This window comes from Centroberyx gerrardi, chromosome 20, assembly GCF_048128805.1.
Source record: "Centroberyx gerrardi isolate f3 chromosome 20, fCenGer3.hap1.cur.20231027, whole genome shotgun sequence".
Lineage (NCBI taxonomy): Eukaryota > Metazoa > Chordata > Actinopteri > Beryciformes > Berycidae > Centroberyx > Centroberyx gerrardi.
This window is the reverse complement of record NC_136016.1, coordinates 6,522,501-6,538,222: the sequence shown is the minus strand read 5'-3', so window position 1 is coordinate 6,538,222 and position 15,722 is coordinate 6,522,501. Positions and strand designations below refer to the sequence as shown.

Sequence of the window (15,722 nt, the reverse complement as noted above, 5' to 3'; positions counted from 1 at the left end):
AGCCTAATTTCATCTTTGTCTTAGGTATCCATGGGGACAAGATGCTTTTGACAAAGCCAAGAGTGAAGATAAACCCATCTTCCTTTCAGGTAATAGACCTCTATTACACCTGGCATTAACATGCATCTTAAAACACTTAAAATCCAGAAATGGTCAGAAATGCATTTGGGAACATTAACAACAAAGTGTAAATGCAATGCATCTTCAGGCGACGTCAGGTGTAATAATAATTCAGCTCAATCATATGTAGACACAATCAGGATACTAGAAGCCTGTCAATACCAGGTGAAAAGGAGGAATTTTAAGTTTTTTTGCACATGATTTCATACTAATTTACTACATTAGTGCTTTTATTGAAAGTGAAACATTTCTTTTACCTCTAAATCTCTCTTCCCCGCTGTCCCCTTTCTTAGTGGGCTACTCAACATGCCATTGGTGCCATGTGATGGAGAGGGAGTCTTTTGAGGATGAGGAAATTGGCAAACTCCTTAGTGAGAACTTTGTCTGCATCAAAGTTGACAGAGAAGAGAGACCTGATGTGGACAAGGTCTACATGACATTTGTACAGGTGTGTGCGCATATGCGTGAGTGTGCATTTAGGATCTCTTATAAGTGACTCTTGTAGCTTTTCTTTGCTATCTACCCTTCATGGCCTTGGCTTGCCTGTGTCTCCAGGCAACAAGTGGAGGTGGAGGATGGCCCATGAGTGTGTGGTTGACCCCTGACCTTCGACCTTTCATCGGCGGCACCTACTTCCCTCCTAGAGACCACGGAAGAAGACCAGGACTCCAAACGGTCCTCACCCGAATTATGGAGCAGGTAACAAGACTTCTCCGAAACACTATATTTGGACTATGTTTGTTTTTTGGACGCCTGAATCTGTCTAAATTTTAGAGAGTTTTAGAAGTTGTGGTGACTCTCTTACACAAACATGGATATTATTGGATTGGATTGGATGAAATGTTAATGATGGCCGTGGGGAAATTGGGAGAGTTGCGGCAGCAGAGAATAATAATAAGACAAATAGAGTACTGAAGATAAATCAGTAACACCAATCAAATGTATTGAAAACAGTTTGAAACTTGCAACTGTGCATTGTAAGCTATTCACATGATCAGGTGTCCAGATGGGAGAACATACAGTATATAGAAATGTGTGCAGACACGCAAATGTGCATTATAAGTGTCGTAAGATATTGATGTGGGTTATGTTAGGCTGGGGATACTTGACATGGTTTTTAGGCCGATTACAGCCACAACATCACGATTGATTTTCGGATCGGATCGGAACAAGATCACACTAGTTTGGGGATGTCGCACAGATGATCTTGTAGTGTGTGAGGACTTGAATATCTTGTCTCCTAATTAGTTGGTACCATTAACATTATTTCAAACATGTTTGATTTTTATGGCTCGAATCTGGGCAAATCTTGACGCCCGCCTGCAGTGTGAGAACACTCAAATCTGAACTGAGCCCAGCTATAACCAGTGAGAGTTGAGCACGGGAGAAGGAAAAATTACAGGAAGTGTCTCCTCCACATTTGTTTTGGTTGCGTGTACCCAACTCATTGTTGTGTGTGTTCCCCAAATCCAACTCATCGTCAAGCCTGTGTTCCCCAAATCAACTCATTGTCAAGTGTGTGCACCTCTACGATGCAAGACAAATAAAAAAACTGTGAATGCCAGTCATTAAGTGTGTGATGTCCACTTTTTCACAGTCTTTTCAGTCATGTAGTTTGTCCCCAGCCTGCTGGTTGCCTCTCGGTCATCATTGTTTATGTTGATGTATGACTTATGTTCCTCAGTGGCAGAATAACCGTCCTGCTTTGGAGGCTAGTGGGGAGAGAGTCCTAGAAGCTCTGAAGAAAGGGACGGCCATTGTTGCAAACCCAGGGGAGAGTCCTCCTCTGGCCCCAGACGTTGCTAATCGCTGCTTCCAGCAGTTGGCTCATTCCTATGAGGAGGAGTATGGAGGCTTCAGAGATGCTCCCAAGTTCCCCACACCAGGTAGAGACACTAAGAGCCATAGTGGTCGTCTCTCTGGCTGTCAGCCCTGCTTGGCCTGTTTCAGTACTGTTCAACTGACTGTCTATCTCTCTCTTGCTTTCTCTCCCCCACGTCTCTCTCCCCCTCCCACCCTCTTACCTCTGTCACCACAACTCCCTCCCTCCCCCCATAGTGAATCTGATGTTCCTCATGTCATACTGGTCTGTGAGTCGCTCCACCTCAGAAGGGGTCGAGGCTCTCCAGATGACCCTGCACACACTCCGCATGATGGCGCTGGGAGGCATCCACGACCACGTGGCGCAGGTTAATGCGCACACACACACACACACACACACACACACACACACTTGCATGTGTATGTCTGTGTATGAACATGAACTTGTGTGCTATTCTGATTTGTGCAATACTGTCTTTGAATGCAGTTCAATTCAAATATGCTTTACTGGCATGACAGGAGAGAAACCTATGTTGCAAAAGCATTGTAGTATAGGTTGCTGTAATATTATAGACATTAACAGATGACTAGTAGTAATTAAACAAATTTCAATTAACACATTAATATTAGTGTTAACAATAATCTCTCTCTCTCTCTCTCTCTCTCTCTCTCTCTCTCTCTCTCTCTCTCTCTCTCTCTCTCTCTCTCTCCCTCTCTCAGGGTTTCCATCGTTACTCTACAGATTCCTCCTGGCATGTTCCACACTTTGAGAAGATGTTGTATGACCAGGCTCAGCTGGCTGTAGCCTATATAACTGCCTTCCAGGTGTGTGTGTGTGAGTGCTTGTGCATGTGTTCTTGTTTCCATATCTGACAGTGTAATCATCCCTCCGTCATCGCATCTCGTCCAAGTAATTTATTGCCATATTACTCAGTCAACTAAAACCATCAGGGTGAAACGTGGCACACATCTGTTACCTTATTTTGAGACCATCTGCAGTGGCAATATTAAACAAATTCTCTGACAATGACAGGGAATACACTAACACATGCACTCACAATGACAGTGTTGGGTAATAAGAGGTTACAGTAATATTACTTTCCCCTGTAAGAAGTAGTGTAATGGACTACTATTTCAATTTCAGTAATAATGCAGCTAACAATAAAAATGCTACTTTTGTTATCAACCCCTGTAAATATCAGACTGAATTATTCAAAAACTGTCCCCAATTCATTTTTTTCCCATAATTTGTCGTCTCCAATGTCTAGTTGATGCACTGACCTAGTTTAGATGAAAAAATGTCAGAAAAGTTAACTTTCTCCTGGTGGAAGTGTTCTCACTGCTTTGATTTTATCGAGCATAAGGATGACACTGTCATTAGACATCAACTCTTAATTGGTTTCCCTGATTATTCACAGGAGTAGAAACTGAGTTACTGTCATTTTTGATGGTAAGAGAAGATGCAATCACCAGTTTTGAGGTTATAACGGGAAAGAAATATAAAGAGTAGTGTAACGATTTACTGCTCCCAGGGAATAATAAGCAAAGCTACATTCCAAATGAGTAATAATCCCAACGCTGAACAGTGTTTAGCGAGAATGTTGTACTCAGCACTTGAATTGGATGCCACAGTTTTTAGCGTTTCCTCACGAGTATATGCTTGGCTGGCCTGTTTTCCAGAGTGGACAGAGACTAAACACAGAGAAACGAAAAGTTAATTAGGATGCAAGTATGCAGGCACACACATATATACACACACACACACACTCATGCTAGTGTTTAATGAGGGTATAGAGGCTACCTCAGCACTTGCATTGAATGCCGCAGTTAATATCCAGCATATAAATAATACAGCGGTATTGTTAAGGTTACGTTTAGGTTGAAGTATGGCTCTAAGCAGGTGGGTGCTGTGTATCTTTGTTTTTCCAGGTATCAGGCGAGCTGGTCTTTGCAGATGTGGCCAGGGACATACTGCTCTACGTCTCCAGAGACCTGAGTGACAAGGTGAACCATCTCCTCCCTTGTTAGCAGTTGTGTGAGTGTATGCTTGTGTGTGTATGTGTGTGTGTGTGTGTATGTTATTGTACTTATATCCTTATGAGGACCAAATGTCCTCACAAAAGGATAGAAGGATGAGGAAAATGCTCTGAAGCAAAGACATTTTGCCAGTCCTCACTTGGAGCTAGTTTAGGGTGAGGGTTTGGGTTTCGGATGAAGCTGAATGAGGATTAGATTTAGGTTGGGGTAAAGGTTAAGGCAAATGTCAATTTAAGGTTACAGAATGAATGTAGTCAATGGAAAATGCTCACAAGTAGAGCAATACAAACTGTTGTTACAACACCTGTATGTGTTTGTATAAGAAGCTACATCCACTGCTGACAAAGCACATGCATTAACTGCAGATTCCACCAGGAGATAATCAGTGTGTCTATTGTGTGTGAGTACAAGGGCGAGGGCGAGGGGTGGGATCTTTGACAAATGGCGCTTTAAGCCCTTGCTCTCCTCTAAGGGTCAACCCCTATCCCCTCCACCACACAGGCGCGGTGGCCATTTTCTTTTGATTAATGACTTGACAGCGCCGAACGGGGCACACAATTAAAACCACGCTCATTGTGATCATTATATTCTCCAAGATTTATTATGTAATTATACGCTAATGAATTACGCCGCAAAGGTAATTTACCACAGATAGTATGTTTCTTTTGTGCTGCGGCGGCAGACGGGGCTTTCCCTCAGCAAGGTAGACGGCTAGAGTTCTCATCATTACCATAGAAATACTATACACTGGGTGTCTGCAGGCCCTGAAAACATCTTAAATGTCTTAAATTATGTTGTCTAAACCCATGGCCTTAAAAGGTCTGTCTTAAATAGAGTTGGAAGTAACATTTTAAGATGTAAATTCCGTGTAACATGGTTTCTTGTGAGCTGTTTCTCTGATGAGAAATCAGCCCAGTTACGAAGACCTATACTCTCATAGGTCTGGGGGGGGGGATACTTCAGTCTCATACCCGTGCACTCTCAAACTTCATCACAGTTTACAGCAGATCAGTTGTTTTTTTTAACAAATCATTTAACACATCATCAGTTTTTGTATTGAGCAATATCTAGTTAAGTTAAAGTTATATTAGTTATATTGTGAAAAATGTCACTTTAACTATCAATCTTAACACATTAGCTGCAAATTTACATAACTTCTACAGTCCTCTTTGTGTATTTTGACATACCTATGTGTCATGAATGAAGCCATGGCACTGTACAGCATCTGTGCCCCCCAAAATTCATACATCTCTACATCTCAAACTGTCTGACTTCTAATTAAATAGCAATTCGCCCTCCCCTCCCACCTGCCCCTTTCCTTTCCATTCTGTGGTACAGTCTGGAGGCTTCTACAGTGCGGAGGATGCGGACTCTGTCCCAGCGTCGGGAGGGCCAGAGAAGCGGGAGGGGGCTTTCTGCGTCTGGACGGCTTCGGAGGTTCGGGAGCTGCTGCCTGACACAGTGCAGGGCGCCACCGGGGGCGCCACACAGGCTGACATCTTCATGCACCACTATGGGGTCAAGGAGCAAGGCAATGTTGACCTGGAACAGGTGGGTGGGGCTGCATTTTTATATAATAATAACGTCCAGGGTTTGTATCTGGTCCGGGACCTTTGTTGCATCCTCATAAATTAATAAATAAATAAATAAAGGCTGCACGTATTTACTAAATCGGTTACTAAATTATTTTAGTTATCGATTCATCTTTATTTAACAATTTCATGCCTGCAAATGCAATGGATTCTCTGTGTGTGCAGTTAGGAGTGAGAGGGGTCTTCTTCTTCAACATTGTGTATTTGAATGATTTTCTATTACTAAATACTATTATAACAGTATAAACACCTGTAAACACCTGAGATTTTACATGACCAGATAAATTGAAAGACGTGTTTGTTAACTGGGTTATGCTGACACCGATTATGCTCTTACTCTGATTAAGTCGTTAACGTGACAATTGCTACAGTCAGATTATCCGTTTATTTCCATTAACACTCTCTCCTCCCCTGTATGTTGCCAGGATCCCCATGGGGAGCTGCAGGGCCAGAATGTGCTGATAGTGCGTTATTCGGTGGAGTTGACGGCTGCTCGCTTTGGCATCAGTGTTGAGAAAGTCAACGAGCTACTGGCCTCCGCTAGAGCCAAGATGGCAGAAGTGAGGAAGAGCCGGCCGCGCCCACATCTGGACACCAAGATGCTGGCCTCCTGGAATGGTAAAGTCTAGACAGGTTCACACTTATACAATGATAAGGTTGTTTTATATTAACATGAACCTTTTCTCATTCAGCTCCTACCAAGCAAACAAAGCTCAGTCAGTGCATCAATTCCAGCATTAATGGAGTTTTTGCTAATTTCCTACATTCCCTTACTGTTTTACATCACTGTTGATTACGGTTATCCAGTGCTTTTATCACGATATTTGCTATTTTTCCTCATCTTAATTGTTTTCCAGAGTAAATATTTTCAAATAAACGCTGTCTAGATAATACGAAGTACTCCCAGTAAAGAAGTGGGCAGCAATTTTAAGCCGTAATTGTGTGAAATCTAGCTTTATATTCCATTTAATTTTAGGGACTATAGCTGGTGGAAGCATCTTGCTTTGGTTTGTGTGTTGGCTTGAATGAGTTGAGAATGACAGAAGGCAGGTCCTGATGTAACCAGTTAGCTAACGTTAGCTATTGGTTGAAGGAAATATTTTAGCCCGGAAAACGCGGTAATTGGACACCTAGTGAACCGATATCTTGCCTCTTCTTGCCTCTTGCCTCTTCTTGTTTACAAACAGAAACTGGATTCCCAAAAGCACGCATCAATATGAGACGGTGAGCAGAACTTCTTTCAAAGTGTAAAAGTTTATAGCCTGATATTACCGTTCTGATGCAACTTTTCAAAACGTGATTCAGTGATGGATTACCTTTACCGACCAAATTAGACGTCTCCAAAGTTGTTTTCTAAGTCCTTTGGAATTGACTGGTAGTGAGTGAGCCCAAGAGGTATGGCAAAACTGATTTAAAGATAGGTTTAACTGTGGTGCATGCACGTAAAAACTGTCACAGTTAACATTAAAGGGGTGGAAAATGTAAAAAAAATTAGCAAAAACTCGAATCATGCTGGAATTGTCCATGTCCTGTCTTTTTCCTCCTGTTGATGAAGGTTGAGTTTCTGTAGGTGGCGCTTTTTTCTTTGTTCAGCCATGGTGGCTATCACTGCTCATGCTAACTACCCAGTTCTTCTTCTATTTATTCCAAACAAAGTGCTGTTGTTGCTGCGACTTCCTGTGTGCTAGAAGATTTTTTGGGGAAAGACCTACCAGACACCGGGGGGTCAGAGCAAGAAATGTAAAAGCTTTGATGAACTGGGTATAGGTTGAATCACTGTTGTGTCGCATCCATCAGTGATCAAGAGTAGCAAAATGGACATTAATTTATATGAAAATCTTGTGGATTATTACTTGGAGCCACTATTTGTCACTCTTCCCATTGGTATGATGCAAACTTGGACCCTCCTCAGCATTGTTTGTCCAGCACATTGTATCAAATCTAATTAATAACGAGCAAAAAGCCCACCGCACACACACACAAACACACACATATACCCACAAACACTCCTTCCCGGTCTGACGTCTTAAGACAGAGTGTGTTATTGAGGTAATGAAGCGCTGCGATCCTGGGAACTTTCCAATTAGACACGAGAGTCTCCTTCTCCTCTCTAATGAAGAAACCCCTCCATTAATCACCTGTCCTTCGCAGCAACACTTTGAAGACCGGGCCGTGCACTCACCAGGCTTTGATACGCTACATGAAAGAGGAATAGAGGGAAGGAGGGAGGGATGGATGGATAGAGGGAAGAGGAGAGCGAGAGGAGGAATGAGACGGAGCGGGGAAACTTCAAAGCGTGGGAATAATAACCAAGCTAGGACTGCGGCCACATATTGGTAGCCCAGAGGAGAGGATATTTTAAACCAAACTAACACATTCATTTTATACCCTTTCACCTCCTCCCACCCTCTTCAGGTCTGATGCTATCGGGCTTTGCTCGCGTCGGGGGTGTGCTGGGGGACAAGGCCCTGCTGGAGAGAGCGGTGGAGGCTGCCAACTTCCTAAAGGAGCACCTATGGGACGCTGAGCGACAGACCATCCTCCGATCCTGTTACCGCGGAGATGAGATGGAGGTGGAACAGATGTAAGAGGAGAGAGGAAGTTTTGATAAAATGATTTTGTGTCATGGTCCCCCAGATAGACTCACATTATGCCACAGACCCCCATTTGATAAAGTTTTGTCCCTTTTTTGTTATTGATTTAGTAATTGTATAACTCTCTACACTGTATATGGATAAAAGTGGTGAGAGTGTAACTTATGATTAGAATAGTAATTAATGTACATTCTCTAGTTGGGATAATTTCTAGTGAATTAAATTATAGTGAAATTTAACTATACTCCATTTTGCTGGGAATCTCCTGGAACACCTACAAGGTTCCCTGAGGGTCCCCGCCCCCCACAAGTGAGAACAAGTGTTTTTTTATCACTGTTGACAGGTAAACGGACAATCTGCCCTCCAAAACTGAACTCATAAGGGTTTCCTGGGACACTTCAGTCTTAATTTGTGGACATAAAACAAGTTTCTCCCAAAACTAGAAGCAAGTGAGTGAAGGCTCTCTTGATCTCGTCCCCTGTCAGTGAATGGGAGAAGGACATTGTCAGCGCAATTACAGCATCCAGGGTGAATTTATGGGCATATAGTCACATTTTCTGGTTCATACCAAGGGCTGAACAATTAATCATGTGTCTTCATTTAGCATGACTTTAGTTTCCACTGTTAATGGTCATATAATAATAATGTGACACTTGATTTATCCCTATAGGGAAATCTCTTGCATGTCAGCAATATCATAACATTTCAGAATGTCATTCAGAATGTCTCCTATAGTTGATATAAAATGGCAAAAATGCAGTAAAATGTTCCTCGAACTAATAATAGTGTTGGACAATTGTGATCACAATACCTACCAAAGTAACCAGGATTATCATTTTGGCCATAATTGTGAAGCCTTGTTGACACTTATTAAGATCAAACAAATGTGTGCGTCCAGAAAGTCAATCTCCAATGTTATTGTTAGTGATGCCTGGAGGAAAGGTTTTGTCCTATCTAGCATTGGGAGAGTTAGTCATGTGCATAAATATTGTTGGAAGTCTCAAAAAAGGAAAGCCATCTGGCAAATTCTGTTTAAGGGGGAATTTTGCTTTAAGGACGGGGATAATAAGCAGTTATCTTACCATGCTAGCATGATTGTTGACTAATGCCAAACAATTATACTGACGATGTTCTGGCGGTATTAGTGCATGTGCACACACACGCATGCACACACACACAGACACGGTCTCTTGTTGATTGTACAACACTCCTCTACTCCAGGTGTCCCCGTTCTGTTGCCTTGGCCAGTGCTGTGCCCTAGTTACTGTGAATGAGTGAGTGCGCAATGCCACCGAATCAGCAGGAAAATATGCCAGGAGTCCCACAACACACATGATGAAACACACACACAATTTTAAACACACACATGCACAGATGCACACTCGTGCCTAAACACACTGGCCTTGTTCCACAGCTTCCGTCTCATTCATACTTGTCAAATTCAGGATGGTGTCAGCAGTGAGAATGCTTACCAAGGCCCTTTTCCAAAGCCTGGTTTGGTTTCCATAGATGGGCAAATTACTCTGTCATGCCAGGCACATATGGGCCGTGAGCTAATTTACCAGGAGGAATGGTAGGTGCTGTGACTAACTGGGTTAATAGGCTGTGGAAGTGTCGAGTAGTTGGTGCCATAGATTTTCTATGGCCCGTGGTTGGCATTGGATGATTTAGAGTACTACTGCTTCCCTCAGAGACCTGAGGGGAAGGCCTGAGAATAAGAGCACAGGGACCTTAGCAAAGCCCTGATGGAACATCGCTAATGTTGACTTGCACCTCAGGTGCTCATCCTTGCTTTATTCCAAACAAACCGCTGTTGCTGCTGGAAATGTAAATCACTTCCTGTGCACCAGCGGATTTTTCCCGGGAAAGACCTACCTGTCACTGGCTGTTGAGACCAGCAAAGCAAAGCTCTATAAGTGGGTACAGGTCGAATCACTGTTGTGCTATATCAATTGATAGTAGAGAGTAGCAAATTGGACATTTATTTAAATGACAATGTTGAGGATTATTACGTTAACTTCGTAAATACACACGGGTCATCCGGGTGCTTGTGGGCTACAGCTAACTGGCTAGTGATGCTACAAGTCTCCTTGAAAGCCTGTCATTTATTTTACAGACTGCTGACAACGGCGATGAGCACATTTTTATTTTTACGCTTGCTAGGCATTTAGCTGATGCTCTTATCCAGAATTACTTGTAGTGAGTGAGCAGGTACAGGGTCAGTGTCTTGCTCAGGACATAACAGGATACATGGCTGTTGATGGACACGCGTTATCACCTTTCCACAAATATCTGCTTAACCACATTTAACCAAGTCACATTTTTTGACTTTATTTTGATAACCACAGTAGAGATAATCAGATTTGGTTTCCCATTCTAAAAATATGAGGTTTGGTTGAAGATCTAAGAGTGTGCACCCAGCTTGCATGTTGCTGTTTTTTCCTGCTTCTCCATGTGTATATGTCAGTGCAGATGGAACATCATAGGAAGCCATTCTTCAGGTTATGAAAGATAAGCAACTTTCTTTAGTAATCCAGATGGGCAATACTGGCTTTGTAGAGAGACTGAGATTGCCATATGAGGCAGTATCTTGGTTAATAACAGCATAAGGCTATAAGAACCAAATATCTAATAATAAATACTGCTAGCCCCAAGCAAAATCAGCAAAATTGCTGAATTTTTCAAATTTTATTTATCCAGGGAAAGGTGACCTCCATGCAGCACGCATGCTCTTTTGCAACACCACCCTGCTTCACACTCACAGAGTTACCGACATTCACACATGGGAAGCATATACATTTCCTCAAAACACTGCCTTTGGAGTGTATCCTGTGGCCTTTAGAGAGATGGTAGGAGAAAGTAGGAGATAGTATTGTCCTTCAGTACATGGGCTGGTGCACAAAGAGCAATTAGATGAGAAATACAGGAATGTATGAGGCAAATTCCTCCAGTCTCCAGATTGTCCCAGGAAAGCAAAAACCAGCAATGTCTCCTGATTAATGAGTCCAGCGGGGAAATCTCTCCGGGTGTCTCTCTGCTTTCCGTCTCGGTTTCCACTCTCTCTTACTCTTTGCCTTTCTCCCTGTATCTCCCCTCTCACCGTTACCATTTTTCTACGTGACATTATGAGTTATTTCATATGCGATGGCATAGAGCATTACTTCAACGGTACATTTTCTAGTATGGGCAAGCGCATTAAATTACTCACTGACGCAAAGGTCACCGCTGTTGTAATGATGGGACTCAATGTACTGTACATGTGACCCAGATCGTCCCAATGGGTTTCCACCTCTAAGGCTTGTTCAGGGGGAAGTGAGGCAGCTAGTATACGAGAGAGCCATTACGAAGCTATTATTATGAAACTGTCTCTCAGAGCTCTGTGACACGGTAGACTGACGAGGCTTTTTGTCTTCTGTCTCGGGGAAGTGACTCATTTAACACGCCCAATTAAAGGTGTGAATGAAAAGGCTGTTGAGTATTTCTGAAAGGCTTTTACCTGTGCGTGTGCGTGTGTGTGTGTGTGTGTGTGTCAGAGAAGCCCTCTTCGGGCCGTTTGATAGGCTGTCATCCCAGTGACTGGAGTCACCTCTGCCAGATGACATATCGCTGTGTGAGCGAGTGTGTATTCCCTGAAGGAGTCGAGATGAGGGTTTGGTGAGTGTGTGTTAGTGGGGAAAGGGGCACCATGGCTATCTCTTTTAAAGACCAAATTTAGTTTACAAGCCCATCCAAAACATGACAAGCAAAGGAAGAAGTATAGACAGACAGAATTTTTGCTCCAAATCAAACGGTCGTATAGTAAAGTCGTCAAAACAGATGATTGGCGAGCAATTCAGAGCAGTTTCCAAAGCTGTTTTACTATGAATTTTTACCGTGCCATTGAACATTTTTCTGCTTGTTTGGGCTAACGTTGAACTCGGCTACATCATCGTCTGTGAAATGCATGCTAGGCTGTCTCTGAAGTCTATGACTCAGCCGCTGTATGTCTGTCTGTCTGGGAGAATAGGGCGTAGAAGGGACTTCTCACCTCCCTGTGACCTCTCAAAGCCCTCAGGCACTTCATCTCCTCCAAATCCTCCTCTCGTTTTCATCCTCGCCACATCCCTCGCTATCTCCATCCGTCCGTCCACCTCCCTCTCCCGACACGGTGCTATCTGCCCTCCTGTCACCGTACGTACGCCCACACTCACTCAGACGGGGTGCCAGCGTGGGAGTGGGATGGAGGGGAGGGGCTTGGAGTTGGGGTGGCGGGTGGTAGAGGAGGGGAGCTGGAATGACAGTGGGATCTAGGAGACAGATTTGGGTTTGATGTGTGTTTTGGTGGTGGTGGGGAGCTAAGTAGAGCTTGGGAAAGGGCACGTCTATCTTCCCTGGGTCAGTCACACTCCACTGAAGAGGAACCCTCGTTAAAAATTGATGATGTGGGTGTGTGTGTTATGAAAGTGAGAGACGGATGGAGGCAAAAAAGCTCCGGGTATACGGGAGGTGTGGGTGGAGACACTGTAGACGGAAGTAAGGCAGTGGATATTGGTTGGAGGTGAGGAAAGAGAGAGAGGGGTGTAAAAAGAATATAAGGAGAGGTGTAAAAAGAGAGAAAAGAGGATGAGGGAAGAGACTTTGGAAGGGTGCAAAGTTACTCTAAGGAGGTTAGAGAGGAGAGACAGATGAAGGGAGAGGTGGCACACCAATGCTAGAAGGAGGTGGGAGGGTCTAACTCCAGCCAGATTTGTCTAATGACTGTACTGCTTCACTTGAAACTTCAAAGACTCTGTGCACGTTTGTGTGTGTGTGTGTGTGTGTGTGTGTGTGTGTGTGTGTGTGTGTGTACACATGCCTCTGATGCCTTCCATGACAGGCACTTCAGAGAAACAAGAAGGCAAAGGAACAATCTCACACGAAAATACAGTAGGGAGACACATTACAGGCCGAGCGCACCATTTAAACCAAAATGCAGCCATATAACGTCCTAAATAAGTCCTCCAAACTTTTTGTAGTGTCACTTATAGCAAATTCCTCTGGGTTTCTATACTTTGCAGATAGAAACCATAGTTTGTTTTACCTCAGGGGTGATAAACAAGCATTCGGGCTATAAATGTTAAGGGAAAAATGACAACAAGCTGAACTAGTTCACGAACAGTCGCTCATGTCAACACTACCAGCATTGATCCATCAAAGAATTCTTGATCAAAAATGTCCTCATTCTCTCTTCTCCCTCTTCTCTATCTCTCATTCCCCTTTTCCCCCCGTGTCCTCCAGATCTCCGCCTATCTCTGGTTTTCTGGACGACTATGCCTTCGTGGTTTGCGGCTTGCTGGACCTGTATGAGGCCACGCTGCAGACGGAGTGGCTGCAGTGGGCCGAGGAGCTGCAGCTTAGGCAGGACTTGCTCTTCTGGGACGTCCAGGGCGGAGGCTACTTCTGCAGCGACCCCAGCGACACCACCGTGTTTTTACAACTCAAAGAGGGTGAGGGATGGATGTATGGAGAGATGGAAGAATGGATTGAAGTATGGATAGATAATAATCTTACACTTACAGTCACAAAGTGCTTTACAGGATAAAAATGTACACAATAAATAAAGACATGAACAGTAAAGAAGATAGCATTTTGAACTGTAATCTGGTGATACTGTGCTGGGTAAGAGATGACAAAACAAAACACTCTCACATTTAACAACAATTTGTCTCAAGTCATGAGTCAAAATGCTCACATTTTCAGATTCTGTTAAGACTGAGAATCATGCAGCATCACACATTTAAAGACACCAGCAGGATTTTTCAGAGATTTGGTAGGTTTTCAGTGCATGTGAAGAATTAAACTGGCTCAAAACACTGATAATGGACTATGATGTTTGAGTGTGAATGAAGCTACAACATTCCTCCACCATCTACACACACACATACAACAAACCACACATACACAACGCAGAGAGAGGGAGATAAAGACAGAGATAAACTCATGTTCTCTCCACAGCTCTGCCAGTTTCTCCTCCAGTTCGACAGTCCAACGGAACTGGGACTTGCGCTTCCCCGCCGGCATCGCCATATTAACTATTGTCTGTCTGTAGAGCTTTGTCATGTCACTACAGGTGCGGATGTCAGCCAAAGACGGACAGTGGCTGTTGACAGTGTAGCATTATAAATTGCGTTGTTAACCATCACACAACTAAAGAGTTAAGATAATATTAAACATGTTTGATTTTGTCGTAACGATCAAGACGAGAAAAAGACTTCATTAAGACGGCTCATTAAGACGGTTTTCCACCTAACGATTGTGGAGACGGGAGTGAGCAGCAACTGCCGTGATTTTATGCCGACTTTATGCCGATTTGTCTAAAACTGTGAAATGGCTTCAAATATTGTCTAGTGTAAGGTCAGCATTAGTTGTAGAAAATGATTAAGGGATTGAGGCTACTGCTGCAGTGAACCTGCTGATTGCTATGGGGCAAACGGGTTAAAAGATGAAGGGAAAGAGAGCTGGATGGATGGATGGTTAGGTGAAGGATTACAGCTAGTCCTGCAGCGTATTGTTACAGTTTAAACAAGTTGAGCGATGGATGGATAGCTAGGATAGATGGATAGCTACAGGATTTAGGCTTCTACTGCAGGCAATCTGCTGATATCAACACATTGCTACGGCTCTAACAGGGTGATTGTGAGTGGGAAGGAAAGAAGCATGAATTGATGGGTGTAATCATTCATCTATTCATCTATTCATCCATCCATCTCTCTCCTATCTGGCATCCTTCAACCCATTGATTGATCCAGAGCTTAACAGGATGGAAGCTGCTACTGTAATATCTCCGTCGATTCCAGCGTACTGCTACAATTCAACCAGGGGGAGGGAGGGATGGATGGATGGATGGATAGAGAGTAAAAGGGAGGAACGGAGGAATATTGACCTCCCCCATCCACCTCTAGTACAGTGCAGCCCTCACTCAGTCCACAGCTTGAACTTTTCTACCACGTAAGCACACTAAGACTGATGCTTTGATTCTTTGGCTACATTTGATCACCAGACCTGTCAAATCTGTCTCCAGTCTGTCTCCCAGTCCATCTGACTCTGACAGATTGAAACAGCCAGCGCAATGTACAGTGGGAATCTGAAAACCCACTCTCTGCCTCTTGTCATATCACTCTCTACATCTTAACTCTACCCTGTTTCTGCTTTCTGCCTTGCTTTGCCTCTTGCCCTCATGCCTGTCATTCAATTCAGTTCAAATTCAGTTGTATAATCATGATTTGCAAACCCCAACTCTTCTGTAAATTCAGAAATGGGATTGTAACCCAAGTACAATCCTCATGTTATGATTACAACGGACCACGCACATCTTTCAACTGACACGCGATTATATTTCCGAGTTTTGACAGTAATCTCTCTCCAGCTTGCAGGGGCGCTTTTAGCAAACAGTGTTGAGTAAAAACGTTTCCACTTCTCTGGCAGCAGAGTGTGACGCGTTCTGCAGCGGCCAGGCTGTGTTCACTGAGTCTGTAGCTTTGTCGAGCATTTTATCCATAATTTTATCAGTCATGATGGACAGGCGGTCTGCTTTCTTCCT

At 43.5% G+C, this 15,722-nt stretch overlaps 1 protein-coding gene across 2 annotated transcripts in view; it reads left to right on the top strand.

The window, feature by feature from the left end:
* The window catches only part of spata20 (spermatogenesis associated 20), a 42,676-nt gene that overhangs the window by 1,982 nt on the left and 24,972 nt on the right, over positions 1–15,722 (top strand). For both annotated transcript variants that reach the window (XM_071907769.2, XM_071907768.2), the window contains 11 exons: positions 25–89; positions 414–568; positions 676–819; positions 1,805–2,006; positions 2,179–2,309; positions 2,662–2,766; positions 3,871–3,945; positions 5,317–5,529; positions 5,996–6,188; positions 7,986–8,154; positions 13,421–13,629. In XM_071907769.2, the coding sequence (XP_071763870.2) occupies positions 25–89; positions 414–568; positions 676–819; positions 1,805–2,006; positions 2,179–2,309; positions 2,662–2,766; positions 3,871–3,945; positions 5,317–5,529; positions 5,996–6,188; positions 7,986–8,154; positions 13,421–13,629 (1,661 nt within the window). The remainder of the gene's footprint in view (positions 1–24; positions 90–413; positions 569–675; positions 820–1,804; positions 2,007–2,178; positions 2,310–2,661; positions 2,767–3,870; positions 3,946–5,316; positions 5,530–5,995; positions 6,189–7,985; positions 8,155–13,420; positions 13,630–15,722) is intronic.